Raw genomic sequence first — 25,603 nt, forward strand, 5'->3', positions numbered from 1 at the left:
TTGCCTGGTTTTACTGAAATAATCCAGATTTTTCCCATTTTTCGTTCTTTTTGCATCATCAGAATAAAATTTTCCGTAAAAAAACCATTGGAAGTTTATACATTCCAAATGAAAATCAAAATGACAGATCAACCAACCAGTGAATATGAGCAGATGAACTTTTGTTCTTTAAAATATTTTTCCACCTAGTGTCATATTCATGTTGATTATTGAAAACGTCAAAACTGAAGTTCATTTTGGTGAAATGAATATCAGCTGTTATTCGCGTTGATGGCATTGAGCTTCGTGTATTCGACTTGTGGAGCAGAAATGATAATGGATTTAAACACATTTTTAAAGTAAGAATTAAAAATGAAAATCATCTTTTCTTATTAAATATGAACTCTATGTAATAGAGTAACATGTTCTTTTTCAAGTGGTAAAAAAATTGTCTGATAGTAATTTTACATTATGATGATGTGTTTTGTTGAGACAACACTCAGTACTACGAGTTTATGTAATCAAATAACCTCAAGTGAAATATCTCACTGATTTTTAGTTGTTTTTTTTTTTTTGAGTTGGACTCAAAGTCACTACCAGAAACGTTGTTTGAATCGATTGCGATAAATTTCAATCTGTTGCATTTTACATCCAAAGTATAATTAACAACGAAGTTTTGAGCTTAATTACTCAATGCCATTTAGCACTATATAGCAAATAGCCAATCTGCGCATGAGCCTGCGATATGAATAAATATAGTATATATAGTTTGTGTTCTTTTCAAGTAAAAAGTGTCAATCGACACTAGAACCAGATTCGTTACTTATTTATATTTTTTTTAATATTAATATTTACTGATATTCTAAGACAATGATATTGCTTATCTTTCGTTTATTATCTATCTTTTTCGATGCGATTCGCATTATCGGAGAAACATTTTTTTTGTTTGAAGTTTTTTTTATCTAAATCGTTTATTTTTACAAGCTTAAAGGAGCCAACTTCTAGCTGTATTGTTACTGGAATTAACATTTATCCTTAATTCTAATGTTAATAATGCAGAAAACCGATTACTCGCGGTCGACTCGAGTTTAGAAGGGTGACATATTTTCTTCAGGAAATGAGGGGGTATAAGGGTATTGTAACAATGTTCACACTCACACTCACCGCTTAAAATTTGAAGTTGGCGTGAAAGAAAGATACTCCATCGGATTAGCACTTTTGGGCAGTTTGCAATCATTATATTTTGAATGAAAATAATATTGGGTTGGGGAAAAAGAAATGTCGTATATTGTCAACAGTGTTGAAAAAAATCATCTTCGTTTAGCTCGAAAGCTTATATTTTCGGGCTAGGTTGCATCGAAAACCTATATACTCCAAACGAAAATCAAAATGACAGATCCAAGCAACCAGTGAATATGAGCAAATGAACTTTTGTTTATCAATATGTTTTGATGTTTATTTTCGTTTATTACAAATAAACGAATTGGAAAAAAAATAAAGTTATGAACCCCACTCTATGCCGCATTCATTCATTATAGCAATTTTGTTCATGCATCAGCGATATGAACAAAATGAACTCGTTTGTTATTGTCATCTATATAATGAGGGCAGTGTGTTTCGAGCTGAAAAAAAGTGATTTACACTGAAATAAAATTATATTCGTTACTCGTGAATATTTGTTGATATTCTAAGACACTGATTGTCAAAATATGGCAACACTTATACATATCTTGTGTTGTACTTATCGCATCGGGTCATACTATATGGTTATTTAAAGACGACTATCTGTGCTACAAGTGTCGTTTTGAGAGTGTTGTGATTGTCCTTTTCAGTGTCAAGTTATAGTGCGTCAAAGATGGAGTCCACCGAGCAAGAAATTCGCCATATTTTACGTTTTTACTACCTGCGAGGTATAACTGCAACGAAGGCGGCCGATAAATCGTATAGTTTATGGACCCGATACTGTCAAGATTCGCACAGCACAGCGTTGGTTTGATCGATTTCGTTCTGATGTAGTGGCTGTCGAAGAGACACCCCGTACTGGTAGGCCAATCGTCGTGGAAACCGATAAACTCGTTGAAATCATCCAAGTAGACCGGCATGTGAGCACTCGCTCGATTGGCCAGGAACTGGGTATAGACCATTAAACCGTTTGGAACCATTTGCAGAAGAGTGGATTCCAAAAAAGCTGGATGTATGGGCGCCACACGAGTTGACGCAAAAAAATCTTTTAGACCGAATCAACGCCTGCGATGCACTGCTGAAACGGAACGAACTCGACCCATTTTTGAAGAAGATGGAGAGTGGTGATGAAAAGTGGATAACGTACGACAACCTAAAGCGAAAAAAGTCGTGGTCGAAGCGTGGTGAGCCGGCCCAAACCATCGCCAAACCCGGATTGACGGCCAGGAAGATTTTGTGGTGTGTTTGGCGGGATTGGAAGGGAATCATCCACTATGAGCTGCTCAACTATGGCCAGACCCTCAACTCGGTTCTCTACTGTGAGCAGCTCGACCGTTTGAAGCAGGCGATCAATAGGAATGGTGTTGTTTTCCACCAGGACAACCCTCGGCGTCACACATCTTTGATGACCTGTCAGAAGCAACGGGAGCTCGGATGGGATGTCCTATTGCACCCACCGTATAGTCCGGACGTGGCTCCAAGTGATTATCATCTCTTCCGGACCATGCAAAACGTTCTTGGTGATACTAAGTTGGCCTCAAAAGAGGCTTGCGAAAACTGACTGTCTGAGTTTTTTTCCAAATAAGGAGGGGGGGGGGTGTTATAAGAGGAGATAATGAAGTTGCCTTCTGAATGCCAACAAGTTTGCGAACAAAACGGCGCATATTTGACTTAAATTGGATAATTTTAAGTATGTTAAATAAAGCGTCAAATTTCGATCAGAAATACGACATTTCTTTTTCCCCAACCCTATAACTTGATGTTTTAGGAGTAGTCAAAACATGTACTCTTGACTCTTACTCAACCTTCTGTCTATTCTTTTTTCTGATATGTCCAAAAAAAAAACATACCATAATAATATGAAATCATTATCAGATACACATTTTTATGCTTTTCATGATTTTCAAAAAAACGTGTTCGTCTATCACGTGGAATACATTTATTTATTATTCCTTTTATTAGTATTAATCCTATTATTCCTATTATTCCTATTATTCCTATTATTCCTATTATTCTTATTATTACAATTATTCCTATTATTCCTATTATTCCTGTTATTCTTATTATTCCTATTCATATTCATTTCGAGGTCAAAGATTAAAAACTTTTTCGCGATCGAAGCTATCAACAGCGAGGCTTCCTACAGCCGTATGGCCTGCCATTCCTGTGAATGGTAAGAGGCAACAATAAGCTTTAAACATGAATGTTAATTCGCCTCTATTGAGGTTTCAGTGTTTTTGTCAGACCCTATAAGATTGGAGATTCGTTTTTATGACTTCAATGCTGTCAAAACGGGTCCGGTACTAGGAAACAGGTTTTTTCAAATCTAGATTGCATACTATCAGTTATTAAAAACTCCAAGCTGTCGCACCAAACGATACAGCGGCGTGAAAGTAATCAAAAGTAACCTTAACGTAGCTTTGTTCAAATGTAAAAAATTTCACCCACGGAAAAAATCTGTACCAATCTGTACTTTTTGACGAAAAACTGAAATAACGAAAAAATCTGTACCATTCCAGATAAATCTGTACGTGTGGCAATACTGTTCGTGAGAGATATTTCATTCACGGGCCAGCTCTCCCATACTTGAATGACGATTTTAGAGCACCATTGCTTTTATTTTGTCGATGTTTTTATCAGTTGAAAAAATTGTAGGTCGTCCTTGACGTGGCAAATAGTTCTCATCTCATCTCGGCCGTCATTGAATGCCTTATACCATTGATACACTCGTGTCTTCGACATAGTTGAGTCACCAAATGTATTTTACAGTATTTTCAAAGTTTCGGCACAAGAAATTTTGTTTGCAGCACAAAATTTTACTCAATATCTTTGACCAATAGTATTATCCGTATCAAAAATCGCCGAGCAAAAGAAAAATAACACCAACAAAAAGTCATAAAATGCGACAACGACAAAACGGTAAAAACAACAGGCAACATACGAGACCCATTCGATACTGTTTCCGAAAATATCGCATAAATAACGATCCAACCAGAACGTGGGATTTCAGTTTGGATTATGATTCACATCTTCAAATTATGCAAAAGTTTGTTTTCCATAAAAAAACTGAAATCCGTAGTCCTACGTCAAAAGAATAAGGAGCAACATAACAAATACAGAATATGCACAAAGTAAACTCGCGAGTATAAAATAAGTTTCGTTTGTGAATTCTTATTCGGTTCGAATGATCGATAGTATGTTAAGGTTGAAACATGTGATATCACAGTGCAATTTTGTATGTTGACGTAGGACTACGTCTTTCATTTCTGTACCGGGGTGTAAGTTCAAAGTTTCGAAAACGAGAGAGTGACGCTGGGGTGCAAGGTTTTGAACGTCAATATCTCTTTGCCGGTTGAACGGAGTGATATGATAATCACTACATTCGAAAGACAAAATGTCCAAGAGATATATGATTGTTAATTATTGACCCGAAAACTTGTTCCAATATCTTAAAAGTTGCTTCGAAAACATTCTATTGAAATAACACAAATCGTATATAAACGAATATCCGCTCGGAAATCCACTCAGTTATGATCGCGCAGCGGTTGATGTACGATAGCTGGAATCTGTGGAAACACACAGATTCCATCGATCGTACATCAACCTAACGCAGATTTCAAAAACAATGAGCCAGGGAAATCGGCGTTGCAAAATGGAAGCAAGGTGCGGGTACTATTGTTCCCGCATGCATTTCTGCAGACCGATAAGAGTTTTCCCAACGCAGACTTCAAAACCAAAGAGTCAGGGGAAATCTGCATTGCAAAATAGATGCAAGGTATCGGTACTTTTGTATTCGCATGCATTCTGCAGAACAGAATGAGTTTCTCCAACACAGACTTCAAAACCAAGAAGTCTGAGAAAATCGGCATTGCAAATATACAAGATGCGGGTACTTTTATACCCAGACGAAAATGTAAAATACATTGATCGTTTAGCCATTCTTCCACACACATATTCACATATTTTGGAAGTCGAAGAACGTAATCTACCACAATGCATGATTTGGCTTAAATTGGGATTTGTTGGCGATTGAAATCTGAAACTGTTTCATTCAATCACTGGATTCATCAATAATTTAATCGATATACTCAAATGATTACTAAGCCATCGTTAGTCCTACGTCAACCCTATGGTTATATATAAGATATAACCGATCCATATGTTTTTTGTTTAAAATTTTGTTCTCAAATCAAAGGTGGAGGCTAGGGTACCAATGAGAATGGTCATATCTAATTTCGAATAGTTACCCTATACAAAATGTTCACAACCTCGGAAAAACACCCCATGCAAAATACCAGCTCAATGGAACTTAAGGGAGAATGGCGCAAAGCGGTCAAAATTTGAATTTTTTTAAAATCAAAAAACACCCAAGGAAAATCGGGGTTTTCGAATTTTTTTTTGATGCCAATTGTCTTACAATTGCATGAAACGTCGAGATCTGGTGTCATTTCGATTCTTTTTGTGTAAAAAATCGACACTCTAGGACTTTGTTTTTTTTCGGAATACGAGACGAAACGTATGGTTTTGGGTGACAATAAAAATAGTTATCCAGATTTCTCATTCGGAACTTGCTGCGAAATGTTGATTTGCGTGATAATATACCCTATGCGAAATATTAGCTCATTCGACCTTCATTTATAAGACGTTAGAAATTGAGTTTTTTGAAAAACGAAAGATCACCTAAAATCGGGGATCCAGATCAGATCACGACGTTTCATGCAATTTTAGGACAATTGGCATAAAAAATATATTTAAATAGGATGGTAGTTATAGGAGGCAATAATTGTTTCTATGGTGGTTTGACGAAGTTTGCCTAGTCAGCTAGTAAATAAAAAAATAATGGTACAGGGCAGACTCGATTATATACGGTTTTTGATTTCTTTTCACTGTATATAATCGAGTCAAAAAAAATATTTTTTATTTGTTTTTTTTTGCATGTATTGTTCGTTTTTCGAATATAAAAGAGGAATTTGATTTTTGATTCATCCCCTTAAAGACAGAAAACACCTTTCTCACATGAAAAAATAAATTTATCCAGATTATCTCAGGAAGTGATAAACGATCATATTTGATGAAAAAAATCCTTCTACGCATATGTTAGATTTCCAACAATGACAGAGTTATAGAACTTTTTTTCTATTTCTGACTCTGCTGCCTCAAACTGGTTCTACATTAAAAAGTACGCGAGTGAAGACAATTCTATAGCTTTCATTTAAAAGATGAGAAAATTTAGTACAGGATTTAGTAATGGAACATCTAAATTAGTGGATTTTAATAACATTTTGGAATTGAAAATCTTAATAGTTAATTATTTTTAATGTGTTATTATTAATTTTATCCCAAAAACTGGATTGTTTCTATCAATTAAATTGAAGCTCCCTACAACTTGTTCTTTGACACCCAACTTCTATCTTTCTTAATTTGACTGCAATATCGATATGAACAATTCCTGGTGAAATTTAAGCAAAATCTTCAAAAATCATTATTTTTACCCAACTGTACATGTAATAACCACCTAAATTTCATCTTAACGTTGAAAGGTTACATTTCTTCTTGAAATGAGTCATATTTGAAAAATTAAAAAAAAATTTTTTTTCCAAACTGTATATATTTGTGTCCAAAATTGTATATAATCGGGTCCGAGTATATAGTATATGTAGTACAAAAATATAATCGCCCATGGCACCAGTATGTCTGCTTCACGTTTAATAGAAGGAGTTTCAACTTTCAACATAGGGCCAGCTTGTGTATTGTTCTCGCGGGGGCAATAATGCGTCATGAATTAAGCATCTACAGATGCTAATGAAGAAAAACTACGCAAACTGCCAGAGCTTACTACTGAAGGATTATTTTTGAAATTTCGATGCATACTAAAATAAAATCCGAAGCGATAAGTAAGCTAATTGAATGGAATTGTTCTGTGGTCCTACGTCAACACGACCACGTGTTCTAGACACCACCCACTATATATATATTTTTTAAAATGAACATTTGTCTCCAACCTTGAAAAAGACCAATATTAAAATCGATCAATGGACGGCCTTGGGATTGAACCTACGATCTTTCGCCTATAAGCGCCCGACACCCAACCCTCCGGTTACGGAGACCCCACCAAAACACTAAATGCCAACGCTCCACTGTACCAACCGATGGAATCTATCCTCAATGACACAGTATTATCGTCAATCTGCACGAACCTGCTGCAGGCACTGATGCGCGCCTTCGAGCCCTCTGCTGATCGGTGATGATTGATGAAATGCGACACATGTTCGGGAGGTTTCTGCTCCTGCGGGACGAGACGCGATACTCACCTTCACATGGCCCCGGGGCCGGCCACTGTCTCGCACCGATCATAAATGGTGTGCCCTATGACAAACAGCATTTTATTGACGATTAGAATCGAACAATTTTTGCTGTACAAATCGGGCGAATATGGTCAAAACGTGCGGACCGCTGTCCCGAAAAGGGGGCAACCAGATGGACGCGTACGAATGTGTGTTTGCGCTTTGAAGAACAAGCGCGCTTTCTAAGATCCGTACCAGTGCAAGTCGACACTTGCGACGACTCGACGCGGTGACAGCGATAGACGAAATGTCTCTCTGGTGGATCGCTGCTTCTCTCCTTCCCCCTCTACCTGCGCGCAGGACCCAAAGGTATTTGTTGATGTGACAAACGTCAATTGATGCACCGATGAAAGGGGATTCTAACGATGGCAATAGTTTGTCTGGCTGGTGTTTTTAATTTATGCGATCGAGGCTGATTGGGTTGATCGATGGTCCGTCCGGTGTCACACTTGCCAGCATAGCGATGATAGCTCTGTGGACACTGTGAAAAATGTCGTACAATATATTCCATTTACAATACATCAGGACGGAAGGCAGTTTCTGTCAGTGGCTTCAGTGCATTATTTGTTGCAAACATGTTTATGTTACACGATTTGACAGCTCGCAACCTTGCGCTTCTTGCAGCAGGTGAATCTCTCGAACTCGAACGAAGAAAAAGGCTCTTCGCAAGGCTGGTTACCATGCGATCGACTCCGGTTGGGGACGGGAAAATTTCTGAATTCGTAATTTGTCTTTGCGTTGATTATGGAAAATCAAGTCTTCAAACAGCGAGCCACCGGGCCTTATCAGAGGAGCGCTGAATCGGTGTCCTTCCCGATCCTCCTTATCGCACCTGATTTCCACCTAACGACACGCAACACCATGTTTCGCGATTCCATTTGCGGCGGGGCGAGAGTGGTGGAGCAAAAAAAAGCACAGACAAACCGATCTGCTACCGTCAACCAAATTCGGATCGCTCCTCACAGGTTGTCATATATAAACATAAAAATAGAGAATATCTCGTCTGTCACATCGCGCTCCGAGGGGCAGCGTGGGCAAACTCTGGCAGACTGACGGGCTGCGGCTGCATTGGACCTGATGCCTATGTCCATTTTCGCCCATTCCGGAGCGGCGGCCATATCGGGATCAACGAGCGCACGTCTTCTCGCTTTACCAAACTTTGATGCAAAGTGTGTCGACGATGCTTATGGAGCGTTGGTATGTGCTGCTACTGCTGCTGTTGCTGGAAAACGACGATGATGATAACGACAATTGACAATGAAGTGGAAGGGTTTTCAGAACAAACGTACCTTCATCCGTTGCAAATATTGGAATTCCTCCCGTCTTCTCGGCAACACTGTTTACTATCTATCCATACAATCAATCCCTTTCCAAAGACGCTTATAAAATATTGTGATTCGCGTCATAATTTTGCGCTTCATTAATAAATACGCTTCCGCTGTTGCTTCGCATCTCCGGTTGGGCCTCGAATCCGAATCCTTTTCTACGCATTGCGTCCGAACAATATGCCACCGGCAGACAGATAACAAGAAAGAAACTCTAACTTATCGCACTCACTCCGAATCCGATCGCTCAATCTCGACTTGCCAAATCCGGGTGGAATATTTTATTAATGAAATACCTTACCTTTTCTTGAATTGGCACGATTGATCCGTCCTACCGCAAGTCCCTGCTTATCCCCCCACACGGCAATGCAATCACTTGTGAGTACCCAGCACCAGTGAAGATTTCATAAGTGTTTTTACACGCCATGAATATATCTTTTTTTGCGTTCGCGTTCCGCCATATTATGGGCAACTCACATATTAGCTAAAACTGTCTCTCAATGAAATCGTCCAATATGGGAGCGATGGCGACGACGCTGCTACCAGGGAAGTATGCGCACTTGGCGCTCGCTTTTATCGCTGAAATTGGCGAAGAACGATTTATCTCCGAGCATAGCCCACTTTTGGCACACGCTAATCCACCGTTGTGTTCTCTTTTTCTGTGTCGTTTACGGTCCCGATCCGCGACGAACAAATTGCGTAATATCTCGACGGCCAACAAATTGATCACTCAGTCATATTGTTTGTTTTTTTTCGTTTCTAATTTTCGTTTTCTATTTCCCTCTTTCCCTTTCCAGGATGAGCGCTCACCGATGTCTTCCGGTAGCGATACCGACGACTACTCGCCTCCAGATTCGCCTGGACCCAGCTGTAGTAATAACAATATAACTAATGATCAGATCAATAATAGTAATAATCACAGTGTTAGTATAGCGCCGCTAACGTCGTCCTCCAACAATACGTCGGCTTCGGCAGCGTCGGCGGCAAGTGGAAGCGGTGGCGCACTTTCCGCCATTCAGCAGCAGATCAAGCAACAGCAGCAAGCTCTACAGCACCAGATTCAACAGCAACAACAGCAACAACTATCGTCATCACAGCAACAACAACAACAACAACAACAACAGCAGCAAAATCAAGTGTCAAGCAATGTTATCTATCCGGCCGCAGCCTTAGCCAATCTACCTCAGGATGTGCTGGTTAGCCTGCTGCAGTCCGGCCAGATCCAGCTGCACAATGAAGGTGAGTTGGAACGTTTTTTTGTATTTTTCAGATTTTTTTTTTTTTAATTCGTTTATTTTTACAGGCTCAGTTACTTAAGTTTAAAGGAGCCGAATTCTTAAATATAATTTTAAAACTATATATATAAACAATTTTCTTACATCTATGGTTAGTAAGGTGGAAAACCGATTACTCGCGGTGTACTCGAGTTTAGGAGGGTGACATATTTTTAGGAGAAGGATGGGATATAAGGAAATTGTAACAATGTTGATGAACACTCAATTTATAAATCTATTCGTATATCTATAGTGTATTTACATTTCAACTTATTCTACTATTTATAGCAAGGGGACGAATTACCCGCAAAGGAAGGAAAGGAGGGTATAAGGATGTAGGGGCAATCACACACGAAGATCTATAGCTTTAAGGAAAACATATATATGGGACATGTAATCAAGGTCTAACCGAGCCAACACATCTCTCACCGGCACATTGGGCTGTCTTCCTCGGGCCCGAAGGGAGTTTTTTAAATTCGATCTGGCGACCAGATACACCTCGCACGACCAAACAATGTGCTCGATGTCGTGATAACCTTGGCCACAAACGCAGAGATTGCTGCTGGCAAGATTGTTTTCAGATCCTTGATATTAAGTATTTTGCTCCTGATCAATCAACACCGTGATTCAGAAACGGAATAGATCCGACCAATGACATAGTGTTTATTGCAGATACGGTTGAAAGCAAAGCAAAAATATTTTGTTGATATTTTTTGAGCCCTCAAATGAGCTCCCGAAATTTTGTAAAAGATTTCTGAACAATCAGGGATTCATTGTAAACTTCCATTCAACTCCCAGGAAAATGATACTGCACCTACAGTTTCTGCAACACGTTCGTCGTGACGTCATCCTTGTCTTGGTGGCTGATTTACTTTCTAGGATGCCTCGTTGCCAAAGTATGGGCAACCGCGCTTTTTGCCAAAGTTAAATAAGATTTTTAGAAGTAATTCAATGAAACAATCACTAAAATATAAACATAAGATACACAACATAAAATTACACACAATACAATACACTTTAAGAAACATTATCCGGACAAAATGTTACATTATGCTACAAACCCTTTGAAGAAAGACAATTTCTCGGTTCCTGGTGCGATGCAAGATTTGACATTTGATATCTTCTCAAGAGGGCCCTTGTCGGCCCTTGGGACTGACGTTGAGCTTTTCGTTGAAAAAAGTAGAAGGGTCTGAGCCTAGAGGGCACGGGCGGAAGTTTGGCGTAGGACTGTGATTATTCAGAACACTTGGTTATTTTAAATGTAATTCTTTTCATTGTTCATAAATCTGTTAGTTTAACTCTTTTGAAACTCTAAATAGTATCCCTGAAAAGGACCGTTTGTTGTACGTACTCATGACCTTCAAACGGATTCTAATGAACAGAGAAAGACTATAAGCTTCTGGCAGGAAATTCAACTGTCTAACTGAAAATGATTAATGAATATCAGGGGGACACATAACAGGGTGGAATGGTAGATAAGGTACCGTTCTGAATCATATTTCGACCATCGAATAAAATGCTTTTCAAATTAAACGAATAAGAATCAAATTCGGACACTAAATCAAATTTCGGACTGATTAAATTCAAATTTCGGACACTTTATTTTGTAATTTTTTGGACGAAAATTACATTACACTTGATTAGATTTTATAATCAACTGCGAAATACTTACCAAGCAATCACAGTAAACTGTTAACGATGATGAGAACTGATAAAACACGGGAGAAATTTAAATATTTATGAACGGGTAAATTGTACGTGCTCACGCTAAGCAAACGTAAAAAAGTTTCAATGAAGTGCTATTAACATGTGGTTATCGAGTTAGCATTAACCACTGGTGAGCTTCGAGTATCGAGGAAAATCTGGAAAGAACTAATCGTCGCTGAAAAATACTCTATCAGTTCCCCTGGGAATTGAAAAATACATTGATGCGAAAGAGATTATTTGAATGTTTTCTATCCATATAACACTGCAACCAAATACATTTGGTTTTGTGATTTTTCAATCAATCGCTATTAACAGGAAAGCTTCTGAAAATTATTCTTCCCCATCAGTGGAAAATTTTTGTATCCAATATTGGATGCATAACATGAAAAACGGAAAATGTTTCACATCGCGAAAATCATATTATTTTCCAGCGATTATTTGCTTTCTACTCATATAATGCTACGACCAAATACATTTGGTTTTGTGATTTTTCAATCAAGTGCGAACAACGTAAGACCACGTCTTTCTGCAATTTATTAGAGGTGCAATGAATCTTAAGAAGGAATTTCCGCTCTACGCTGGCAAACGATGTTTCAACTCAACAATTTCTCAAACGAGAAATGGGTGTTGTGAGAAAGGATGAGCGAACGCAAAAATTATGTAGACTGATTTGATGCAACAGATATTTTGTCTATTGGAAATGGAATACAAATCATATCACAATACAAGCAATGTATTATGTATTATACAACTTTCGTGTGATTGCTTCTTTTGCTGAATATTGTGCCTTCAAAGTAACGCTCTCGTTTTCGAAGTCCCCCAATTATTCATTTATTCATTCTTTCAGAATTGATTCAGATGCAACTAAAAACAAATGATCACTAAATCAACGATTATCCTACGTCACCCTTGCTGTTATAACACAAATATAACCCACTTCCTGTTTTTTTACTAGAAATAAACCGGATATCCTGTAACTGTCTGGTATCCGGCCTATCCAGTCAAAATTTGCTATCTGGCCAGATACCGGATAGTAACCGGCCGGATAGAAAAAATCAATAATTTCTCATTAACAGAAGATAATTCATAACAAAATCGCTCATTAACATCATTCATATATAATTAAAAATAATGTTTAATTACTGAAAAGCAAGAATGTTTGTTCAAAATTGAATTTATATTAACTCATAACATTAATTTATTAACATTGCTCAAAATAAACCATTGATAAATCATCCATTTGGCGAGCATCGAGCGAGAAAGAAGGTGTCAGCAGTATACGGGAAATGTTTGAATTTCCATATTCGTACTAGATATGGAAGAGTATCCAGAATTTCGGAAGACAAACATTGAAACGAGCATGGTCGGAGACCCAAGCAGGATCCACCATACAACATGCTCTTCATTAATTTAAATACAACGTATCTTTCATGGAAGTATGCTTTCAAATCCCAGTGCAATTCAATGAGGGCGGAACCAAATAACCGAAAAGCGCTGAAAGCTTTCGACAATTTTCTTCATTGTTCAACATTCAAATGAAAACTTTTACTACTGAGGTAGTAAAAATAACTAAATAACTAAAAAGTTATTAAAAAAATCGATGCATTCTAAAAAAAAATCCGAAGTGAAAAACAAGCGGATTGAATAATATAATTCCGTGGTTCTACGTTGAAAATGCGGTCGTGTCTTATATACAACTCCTTACAATTTTTAACTCACAAAGAAACAACGTATTTTAAGCTTTTTAAGCAACGTTAAGTCTATGCTCTGTCGAAAATGTGTGTTTTTTGTTGCTTGGCGTCATGCAAAAATTACGTAACTCGTGAAGTGGAGGGGAGGAAGTATTCGAGGTTGCGTTACTCATGCCGATGTATTATATATAGCAGAGATGACCAAACGTATGGCTCGCTGGTCTAGGATAGTGTCACCTCCAAACGCAATGGATTACATATCCATGCACCTTTTGCCGTGATCATTTTACACTCTGTCCAACTTCTATAAGACCACCCTGATTCTATTTCGTTGCAACACAAACAGTTAGAGTTTCAACAAGATACATACATACATTGTTGAATGCTTAGAATAAAGTATATTTAACGTCAATTTCGTTCAAAAGAGTTGTTTATGTATTGTGCTTCAATATGATAATTTTAGGTGTCCAGTTTCTATAAGACCACTTTAAAATTCATAAGTATTATCAATGAAAAATTCAAAACAATCGGCTGATTTACATGTCAATATTTGCCAACTTTGCCAATTCGACTAATAACCTGGGAAATTCGTGTTGGAATACTATTTACCAAATTCTGCTGAACGGATTTCTCGATATTTTTCAATGCTTCCGAAATTGCGATTATGAGTTTTTCAATCGTGGTGTACCGTTTTCTCTTGGTGTAGATTCTGCGTACAAGGATCAAAGATTTTCAACAGGATTCAAGTCTGGAGGCGAGCCGGCCAGTCTAAAAAAATTTTGGCCCTTAACCCATGACTTAGTTTCCTTGTTGGTATGAATAGTAGCATTGTTTTGCTGGAATGTGAATTTTTATGACGATATCCAAGCAAAAACGGTAGAAGAGAGGATTCCAGAACATGTGTGTAATCCTTGAATGGTGTGAAAGCTATCTTAAGCTTCCCGGTTGCACAGAATCCCGTCCAAACCATGCATGAGCCTCCACCAAAATTACTGGTTGAAAAATACTGGTCCTTCTTCCGTAAATCACGCCAGTACTCGTTGGAGCCATGAGCAATATTCAAATTGAACTTTTTTCCGTCAGTGAAGATAACCTTTACATTGAAGATCTTTTCGTTATAATAAAATGTATTCTTTTGGAAACATTCTTTGTCACAAAATACCATGTCCCACTGTCGGTTCATGTTAGCTTTAGCAATACTCAGACGTCTTGCGATGTGAGATGGTGTAAGGTGAGGAGCTTTAACCTTTCAAGCCCTCTTTATGTGAAGATTTTTTTTACCAAAATTTGACGAATTGTCACCAGAGTAGTTGAGTAGTTGAAATATTGCCAGCTTATCCCGGTCAGAGAGCATCGATTTACGTGGAGCACTCTCCTTTTTACTGTATCCTTGAGGATTCGCCAAATAATTGAGCACTACTTGATGGAATCGTCCAATCCGACGAGCAATTTCTCTGATACCAACATTTTCTTGGTGAAATGCATCAATTTGTCTTTCTCATCTCTCCGTGAGCACTTTTCCCTTCGGCATTTTCCAGATTTATTGATAAATACAACTAAAACAACGGAAAATGTAACTGGTGTTATATAAACTTGATAGTTGAAAAATACGAAAACATTCGTTTACGCTCAGCGCTTGCACACACCCCCATAAAAACAAATCTAATGGCGTCAAATCGCATGAACGAGGCGATTAATCCATTTCTCGAAATAATAGGTTCACTAGACTAACTTTTCAATAAGTTCATTGTAACTTGCTTTGTGTGTCAAGTGGCACCGTCTTGTTGAAACCACATATCATTGATGTTAAGATCTTCCAATTCTAGTCAAAAATAGTTTTCCAAAATGTCGCGATATCGCTTTCCATTGACAGCAACGAGACGATCGTTCTTTTCGACGAAGAAATACGGCCCAATCACTCCTCCGGCATTAAAACCACACCAAATATTTTTTGCGATTGCAATGGTGCTTCTTGAAGCACAAATGGGTTCGCATCTGACCAATAACGCATATTTTGCTTGTTAACCATTTTTTGCCCATTTAGCCAGAAATGAGCCTCATCGCTCGAGATGATTTTGTGATAAAAATTGTCATTTTTTTCAAGATTCACCAGAGCCCAATCGGAGAAGCTTCGGCGCTTCATATGGTCAAGTGGCTGCAGCCCAAGATCTATTCGCAAAATACGCCAATGACTGCGATTGACTGATGTGGGTCATTTCGGATGGATTCATTTGCGCCTATGATATTTTCGTTGCTTCGTGCGGGCGGTTTCTCGTTGGCACGGGAACATCCAACAGCCAAATATAGACTCAAATTTGTCACTAAACTATGCACAGCCTTCCGGCTAGGACGATTATTACGGCCGAAAATTGGAGTAAGCACTTTTAAAGCTGCAACCACCGACTCCGAATTTCGGTAGTTATTTTTAACAATTATAAAGCGTTGCTCGCTCGTGTACTTCTATTTTTTTTTATCCCATTTATTTATTAGGCTCATTAGTATTTAGCTGTAACAGAGCCGGGTTTAATCGTGTACATGTACATATGTTTATGTTTCTATAAATTGTGAATTACACAGTAGTTAGTAGTAGCCATTTAGGCGTTATGTTTTCTGTTCTATTACATTATGGTAAATTACACAGTAGTAGCCATTTAGGCGTAAGGGTATTCTTTCTGTTCTTCCATTGTTCAGCAGACCGGACAGCGGAGACAGTTGATATTGATCATTGTTGAGTTATTTATAGAACAGCCGCCCGATGTTTCTTGCAGAGCAGAGCAGTTGTATGGATGAATCAATCTTTGTTCCACCGTGGATCGATTTCCATCGCTGATGATGGTTGCGTGGACGTAGTTATTCTATAACAACACAAAGATGGTCAATTGAGGGCCCTGAGTTTGAACTCACGATCGATCGCTTGGTAAGCGAACGCGTAACCAAGTGGCTACGAAGACCCCCTTACTTCTATATGATGAAAAAAGTTGATTTTGACAAACGTTTTGACATTGACTGATAATTAAAATGTTTTAATGGTTCGTTCAAACGAAGACACAAAACTTTTGAGTCGCTAAAGGATGACCCTTTATCTCTAATTGAGGAATATAACAATAATCTCTGGAGTATTTTTATGGAAAATAATTGCTTTGTATGTTTATAAATGACGATCCCCTTAAAAAATTAACAATATTTATTTTGATATTTTTTATGTCTCTGTTTATTTTATCAGTCTCATTTAGTCATCCAGAGACGAATTAAGAATATTCCTATCTTATTATAAAAACTTTCTTATTGTTCTTATGTTCACAATTTGACCATACACAGCGGGATTGTTGATATCTGGCTTCCATTGTTGTGTTAATAATAATACCAATTACCGACGCAGCAGACCGTAATGTGAGCGGTAAGGGGCTTGGGTTATCGTCGCTTGATGATTGTTGCGTGAACGTAGTAGCAAGAATAACACATAAAAATGATCAATTAAGGCTCCTGAGATATGGCCTCATGATCGTTCGCTTCGTAGCGGACACGCAACCACTTAGGCTACGATGAAACTTTATATCTAATATTGACTATTGAAACTTTGCAGAAAATAAAGTAATACTTATTATTTATTTAGTAACCGATAATTATTTTTAATTTTATAAACTAATTTCTTATTGAATATTTATTAGTGTGACCTATGTTTTTCGTTGAATTAACCCTCTCACAGTCTCAACCTCGCAGACCGAAAATCAATAATTTTGTTTTGAGGAGGCTGAATTACATAACTATTAAAACTGAATTTAGTTGAAACAAAAATATTTTCTAGAGTTATTTCATTCAATTCTTTTTCTTTTTTGCTTTATTTTTTTTCTTTTTTACTTTATAAAAAGTTTAAGTTTTTGCAAAATTAAAGAGACACGCACCGTCTGTGACATATGAATTATGATTTTGCGTGCGAATGAAAGAGGGTTAAAAGTATGTTTTATAACCTAGTACTACATTCATTTTCTAATGACTTTTTGATACAATCAACGTTGGTAGACCGCGGCCTAACATTTGAACAATTAGTCGTCCGTTATGCCCGAAAGTTTGGCCACCCCTGATATATAGGAATTGTGTCACATTGTTTTGACGTAGAACTACGTCTTTCATTAAGGGTGCCAAATCAGAAAACAGGTCACATTTTTATGAAATAAAGTTAACGTTGATAACTATCTATGCCGCGAACGGATTTTGGCGATTTACATACCAAACGAATGGGAATTTCCCTAAGATTTGTTTGATATGCTATACATTACAATTCCATGGTGTGTAAATGGTTAAAATTCATGAAAACTATAAGCGTTTCCATTTTCCCGTACATTTGTTCTGTCCATTTGTGTGCTCTCCCGAACAGAGCTGTCAATAACGAGCAACTTATGGACGAGCAACGAAGGGGAAATCGCAAGACTTAAAGTCCCCGTGAACAAAGGAAAAGAAGAAGAACGAAGTGGAATATTTGCCTAGAGTATAAACAGTGGATCTCGCTGAGGCAAACTTTCATTCTTCGTGAGAACACCGACTGAACAACATCGTTGCTGGGCAAGCTGGACGGTGAGGAGTGGAGGAGTAATATGAGGAAAAAGTAAAGTTTTCCAAGAGGCTTTTTGAAGGTTAGAGACGAATGAACTAAAGAAGTTGAAAGTCTCATATGGCTTAGTTTCGGATTGAGCTGTGGACGCGACCAAATTACTGACTCGCTGATGTCTCTAGCATTGCAATAATTGCATCAAACTGACGCCATTGCATTAAGGTTCTGAGCTACACAATTGTGTGGGGAATCATCAAGCTAGGCTATCGTCAGCTCACCAAGAACATAAATGTTCTGGAATTTTGTATGTGATTTGGTTTCGCATAACGGTAGCAAAACTCTCTCCACAAAAGATGACAGCTAAGCTGATCTAGATCGGCAATATTAACAAAAAGGGCTTCTGTTGAGCGCAAAGCGGAGATAAGTGTGTGCATATTCAATTGTTTCAAGCCATCGATATATGAATATTTGTGTGTGTACGTACGTGCGTTTTAACGTATTGTGCTGTTGCGGGTGAACATGTCGATCCGAACGTGGTGACAAGGAAGGGAGATAGCGGGAAGGAAATATTTGAGCTAGGGTAGTAGTAATGAATCTCTGCTGAGGCGAATATTCAGCCTTTTTCCTAGCAGTTGACATTGTTTGTTTTCCGTCATCATAAAGGCTTCGTTGGTGCCTTTGACATTGCATCAATGCATTGAACTGACGCTATGGTGAAGCAGGTATTAAGGTTGTGCACCAAAAAATTATTTGGGAATACCAGGTTCTTCAATAAGTTATAATAAGTTATTTATTTATTTGGGTTCGCGTGCCAGTTGCAAAACTCCCTTCAACTAGGATTGCATTTGCGCTAATCTTGATCATAATGAAGCAGTGCTACTCTTTTCTAGGTTGTTGAGATTAACAGAAAGAGTTTATTTCGTTTATTTCGTCACAAAGAAAGTAAATGTCGTTCTGGAATTTTGTATGTGATTTAGATTCTTGAGTTTACTTGAGTTTAACTGCAGCGTAGTTCTACGTCAACAATGCGGTCGTGTCTTGGACACAACCTCCTATATTTTTTTTCATTCTTTTACCTAAAATTAGTAGCTATTATAGTTTCTGAGTAAGATTTTGTTTGTTAAAAAACAGGAAGTGGGTTATATCTGTGTTATAACCGCAAGGGTGACGTAGGACTATCGTTGATTTAGTGATCATTTGTTTTTAGTTGCATCTGAATCAATTCTGAAAGAATGAATAAATGAATAATTGGGGGACTTCGAAAACGAGAGCGTTACGTTGAAGGCACAATATTCAGCAAAAGAAGCAATCACACGAAAGTTGTATAATACATAATACATTGCTTGTATTGTGATATGATTTGTATTCCATTTCCAATAGACAAAATATCTGTTGCATCAAATCAGTCTACATAATTTTTGCGTTCGCTCATCCTTTCTCACAACACCCATTTCTCGTTTGAGAAATTGTTGAGTAAACATCGTTTGCCAGCGCGTGTAGAGCGGAAATTCCTTCTTAAGATTCATTGCACCTCTAATAAATTGCAGAAAGACGTGGTCTTACGTTGTTCGCACTTGATTGAAAAATCACAAAACCAAATGTATTTGGTCGCAACATTATATGAGTAGAAAGCAAATAATCGCTGGAAAATAATATGATTTTCGCGATGTGAAACATTTTCCGTTTTTCATGTTATGCATCCAATATTGGATACGAAAATTTTCCACTGATGGGGAAGAATAATTTTCAGAAGCTTTCCTGTTAATTGCGATTGATTGAAAAATCACAAAACCAAATGTATTTGGTTGCAGTGTTATATGGATAGAAAACATTCAAATAATCTCTTTCGCATCAATGTATTTTTCAATTCCCAGGGGAACTGACAGAGTATTTTTCAGCAACGATTAGTTCTTTCCAGATTTTCCTCGATACTCGAAGCCCACCAGTGGTTAATGCTAACTCGATAACCACCTGTAATTAAATTGAACTCTTTCGCATGAATGTATTTTCAGTTCCCAGGGGAACTGGCAGATTATTTTTCAGCAACGATTGAATCTTTCCGGAATTCTCTCGAGGCTGAATGGCATCCAAACGAAAAGTTCCGCGCGTGTATGTGTGTGTGTGTGGCGGCTGCTCCGAGCTCTTCCCGGAGAACCGTTTGTGGCATCGCTCTCCTCCTGATGGATTCTCTTCTGGCCTAACGTGCACAAACAGGCTCTTGGTGACACTGTTCATCCGCGCTTTCATGATAAACGAAGAGCTTCACCACAACAGCGACAACATGCTCCAATCGCTGTTCAATTCGAACTGAGTGGATTTCCGAGCGGCGCTCGCTTTTATACCGATTGGTGATTTCAATAGTCTGTTTTGAAAGCAATTTTAAGACTATTGAAACATGTTTTTGGATCTAAAAGTAACAAGTATATAACGCGTAGACATTTTATCTTTCGAATGAAGTGTTTATCATACTATTTCGTTTAGTTGTTTAGGAGCTATTAACGCTCAAAATCTCGGTCTCCAGCGTAACGCTTTCGTTTTCGAAACTTTGATTTTACACCCCGGTATAGAAATGAAAGACGTAGTCCTACGTCAAAATTTATGAAAAAAAACTTTGGCTCTTTTCAAAAAGTAGTGTATTTTTTTTTAAGTATACACAGTTGCTTAAATGACCAATGTTTTGATATCCACAACTCCTAAAACGAGTTGGTATGAATTTCATCAGATAGATTAATTATTCTATCGAAAACTTTGTCGGATATTATATTTGAAGAAGACAGCAGGCATACGAGATTTAATTTTTTGAAAAAAAAACAAATGCTACCTCCTTAAAAAATAATCAATCGTCATTCATGCTTTATCATATTATAGTGAGAAATCATATTTTTTTGTAGCCTTCAGCGTATATACAAAATTAGAAAAATGGAGACAGTTAAGCCGGTTAATTTAGCCTGAAATTATTCTAAACAAAAACATTATTAGCAATAATCTACAATTAATGTTCGAGAATAATTTATAAATCCTGACCTTGGTATGCAAGATATTCCAAATGCAGCTTTTGTAGTCTAGAGAAGAATTGAAACATAAACCGAAACAATCAATTCATCCCTGATATGCTTATCCACTACGTTTACATTAGAGTGGAAAATAAGTGATCATCGTTTTATTCCAATATGTCAAATAAATCAAAGAGCATGGAAAGGATGTAAAAAAATTAGCACTGATTTGTTTGAATAACACATATATCTATAGGATTACATCAACTCGAAAGATTAGTGGGTCATTTTCGTAATGAAAATTTTTCTTTCAGAAAATCAAAATTTGATACATATAAATAAATAAACAAATTATTTTTGTGTTGTATTCGACCGCATCTCCAACCCATTCTATATAATTACTCAGGTGTATTATCACCATCGCGCTCTGCTATCGACCACTTGGACCACATCTATGTTTTATCTACTATTTACGTTTCTAAACCACACTTCAATCTCATTTTCTTCCAGATGGCGCCCAACAGTACATAACCATCCCTCTTTCCCTCATGTCGATTCTGAAGCAAGACCAAAAGCATGCCAACGTGACCAACGCATCAAGTGCCAAGCCAAACTCCACCAACTCCAGATCATCTTCAGCAGCAGCAGCAACAATAGCATCATCATCGTCATCTTCATCATCATCATCCACTGCTGCTGGGCGACATTATGGTGGGTCGCCCGGAGGGTCTTCCAAAGAAATCACCATCAAGACGGAAGTCAATGATTAGAGACTCTCTCTGCCTTTTCCAAAAGGGTATCATATTATCTTACTTATTTTTTTATGTTTCTCGTTTCGACGTTCAAAGACTTGTGTATTTATTATCATAGAAGAAATTAGTTCGCTTTTTTCGATGCCAAAACAAAAAATTATTCATCATGCGAAAGCATCCATCAATCAACCCATTTTGCCAAAAGAAATTTCAGAGCCGGGAATAGCTTCATAATAATAACAATAATATAATACAGATAATGCTCTTAGAGGCGAATGAACTGCAAAGTTTAAAAACAAAGAAGAAGAAGATTCAGATAATGCTCGTATCAACAGCACCACATTATTAGAGCACCCAATTCGTTCATATTGTATTAACATTAACTCAGTGCAGTGCATTGGTTGCCATCATTAAATTCGGATCAACCTCATGTGTTTTTGTGTGCAGAAACATGTTCAGAGTTTGCACACCGAGCTCGCTGCATTACCTTATCACCGAGTTTGGAACTTTGAAACTTGACATAGTTTAAGCTTGATTAACATTTATTTTTTGAAGGATTGCAAAAGCCGAATAATGTCATTATTAAAAATTAAAGGATGTTAAAGTCTTTATTTTTAGCAAAATCTTCAATCTACGTACGCATTATATACATTTAGGTTAAGCGCCCAGAAAAATGGAACCATCACTTGCCTTTCGTTTATTTTTTTTTCACTTTCTAAATAGTTCTATTTCCTAGTTCTAATTTACAACGGTAATTTATTATGATGTTGCAAAAAGAAAGTGTTTGTAATAAAAATAATTACACTTATTTTTTCCACTTTTTCGAAAGAACTGTCCCTTCGCGCTAATGCGCATCGATTAACGGCCTAGAAGTGTCACTTCTAGGATTCATTAAATATTGATTCGATTAGCGCCTGTCTGTCACCTGTCAATCTACCCGAGTAGGGAAGTGTGACCTACAATTGCTTCACTCGATATCACCCTTCCATCATCATATGATGCCGAATAAATGCTTTATTATCGATTTTTCATACCGTTTTGATGTTTCGCCGGTGCCAGGAAATAATTATCCTCACCTTTTTTCCATGTAAATGCAAATCGTTGCATATGCGTCAATTCATCGCTCCCCTCGCCCTCGCACCCTGTCGGATGTTTGTCCCTGTACCTCAGTCCTTGTGTGTTCCGCATGCTAGCGCCACGAAGTACATGATGATAATCATGCAATGTCTGGATTGACTGATATGAGGACATCATGTTGACGTCAGACTGTTCATCGGGGGCACCTTTAACCGATCGAAATGCGCAGAGCTTATTATGTATAGCGTTCAACACATATTGACGTGGGATTACGTCTTTCGGGAACATATTGGGGTACAAATTGATAATCGAAAATCGAGCAAATCGTTAAAATTGTCCAATTTCAAACGTTTAGCACTCCGTCATTTCAGGATGGATTGATGAAATTTTTGCGCCAATCGATTTCGGCACTCCTCACTCCCTATCCTAACGAAAATACCCACCTCTGATTGGTCGAAATTGACGACATATGCGGCGGCTCACGTACTTACATTTATTGGTCAGTTATTGATGATGATGATGAAGGTCCCGCCCCTACATAGGATTGAATTGGTCGATTATCTAGTTGGTAATTGATTAATACATAACCAGTTTTACAAATAGAAACGAACTGATTGAATTAGCAGGTATGAAATCACCTCTTTGTGATATCGGTATTTCACTTAGCTTCGTCTATTCAAAAGTTTCTTCGGACATTGTGCGGATCGAAATAGAAAAAAACCCTTTTTGTATCAGGTTGTAGCACGCAGCTCAAAACTGCAAAATATATATTTATTTCTATGACAATTTACGCATTCAATTTACTCACATTAGTGTTTCTGTTAATCGGTTTCTTTAACCGAACAAATTCTTAGATCGACTTGCATCGCTATTGATCAACCCTGGAATAATAAATTTCGTAGTAATCATAGTTGTAATCTAAACAATTTACTTACTTATCCGAAAACAAACAGAATAACTAATTCAATTAATTTTATGATTTCAGTTTAAGTGCTTTTGAATATAGCTCTCTTTTTTAATTCAATTCAATGCTTTCTTCTCTATACAATTCTTTTTTACTTCCTCTTTTCTATCAATCCTTTACGTCAAACTCTGTTCTGTTCAGATCTGTCACGACGATCGTTTTCCGACAGGTTCATCAGCGTGCCCACCGATGTTATACTTAAGGGCGGCGGCAACAGACATGTTTGTAAGAAGTCACAGCAAATCTTTCAGTTCAGTCAAATCTCAAGAAGAAACGCTTGCTGTCCTGTCAAGCTATCCCATAGCATCTTCTGAGTTCACTGTAACCTGACTGCTAAAATTGTCAGACTATTAACTCTTCAGATTAATCGAACAATTGACCCGTTGGATGAATTTCAGGTTGTAGCCTATCCCTACATTCTGACGGTTGTCTGCTTGATCGTTCAGAAATCGCTATTGAGCCTTCTTTACTTGACAACAGTCGTTCCCTCGATCTTAAACGAACCCCAATCATAGCTGTGCTTCTTTTTAACGAAACTAACATATCCAATCTCACAATAAGAACAAAGTCAACCATGTTCCAATCGCTATCACAATTCAGATTTCTCATGGCTGCATTATCGCGCGCGTGCTCAAACTTATGTAGACTACTTTCTATTTTCTTTTTTTTTATCTTTTCATTTCTATAAGCATACAAAAAATCTTTCATTATCATTGGGACGAAGATGGCAGTTCATTCTTTCATACACATACACAAACACAATTCGTTAAAAAACAACTTCGTTCATTACAATTTAACCATTTAGATTACCTTTCTGATATGTGAAATACACTGTCGTTTAAAATCCACTAATGTGATTGCTCTTTTAATGTGCCTAGGCATCGAATTGAAATAAGTTACACCTTTAAAGATAGGGAGTTCTGCGACACTCTACTTAAGAAGTTAGGTGTTCGTGCTTCGTCTGCATTTCCGGTATTATATCTGTAGCATGGTACCACATATTACAACATTGTAGATCCCCTCGTTTCTTATATTTGAAATCCACATTCAACACAACTCAGTTGTGTGAGTCTGAGTTCTTCTGTTCAGAAGTTTGGGTCTTGGATGGACGGCAATGCGAGTGCCACTCTTTTTTTACATCTGGGCGGTTAACCATTTTGAGTGTCAGATGTGACTCGGCGGCTCAATTAAGCCAGGACGCTAATTGAAACCCGAAATCATCAAATACACCTTGTTCATTTTCTTTATGAACACTTTTCCGCAAATCTCTCGGTGGGGTTTTTTTGTGTCTCAAAACCCGGGAAGCGAATCGACTTCAACTGTGCTCGGGAGTTAAAGACAATATAGCCCGAGAATGTTTAAAAGCGAGATAGAAGCTAGCACAGAAGAACATCGGAATAACTACGGAATTGTTCGTTAATAATTACGTAGTTCCGGTTTCGAAGAATGTCCCGCTGATCTGAGGACCGAAAATTATAATCTTTCATTCCAATCGTGACCGTGGAAGAGGACAGGAGCGGATATATTTCACTATATCGGGCAAAGTAGACGGAAAGGTAGTCGGTAATAGTTACCTCGTGGTTGGTGTGCTAATGGTTTTTTTTTTATTAGCTCTTAGTTAGGCATTAGCAAGTTAGAGACAATATTATAATTAGTGCCCTCCTGTGCATCCGTCGAAGAAAGTAGAGGTAAGCTTCAATGGCATTTACGACATGTGGCTAGATAAAATAACCAATGTGGCATACGTGTGGTTTGTTTCTCCGTCC

At 37.7% G+C, this 25,603-nt stretch overlaps 1 protein-coding gene across 1 annotated transcript in view; it reads left to right on the forward strand.

Moving 5' to 3' along the window:
- The window catches only part of LOC129771628 (serum response factor homolog), a 561,989-nt gene extending 539,445 nt beyond the window's left edge, over window positions 1-22,544 (forward strand). The window contains exons 3-4 of the mRNA XM_055775474.1: window positions 9,628-10,069; window positions 21,555-22,544. Of these exons, the coding sequence (XP_055631449.1) occupies window positions 9,628-10,069; window positions 21,555-21,814 (702 nt within the window). The 3' untranslated portion in view covers window positions 21,815-22,544. The remainder of the gene's footprint in view (window positions 1-9,627; window positions 10,070-21,554) is intronic.
- Window positions 22,545-25,603: the final 3,059 nt, after the last annotated feature.

This window comes from Toxorhynchites rutilus, chromosome 2 (assembly GCF_029784135.1).
Source record: "Toxorhynchites rutilus septentrionalis strain SRP chromosome 2, ASM2978413v1, whole genome shotgun sequence".
NCBI lineage: Eukaryota > Metazoa > Arthropoda > Insecta > Diptera > Culicidae > Toxorhynchites > Toxorhynchites rutilus.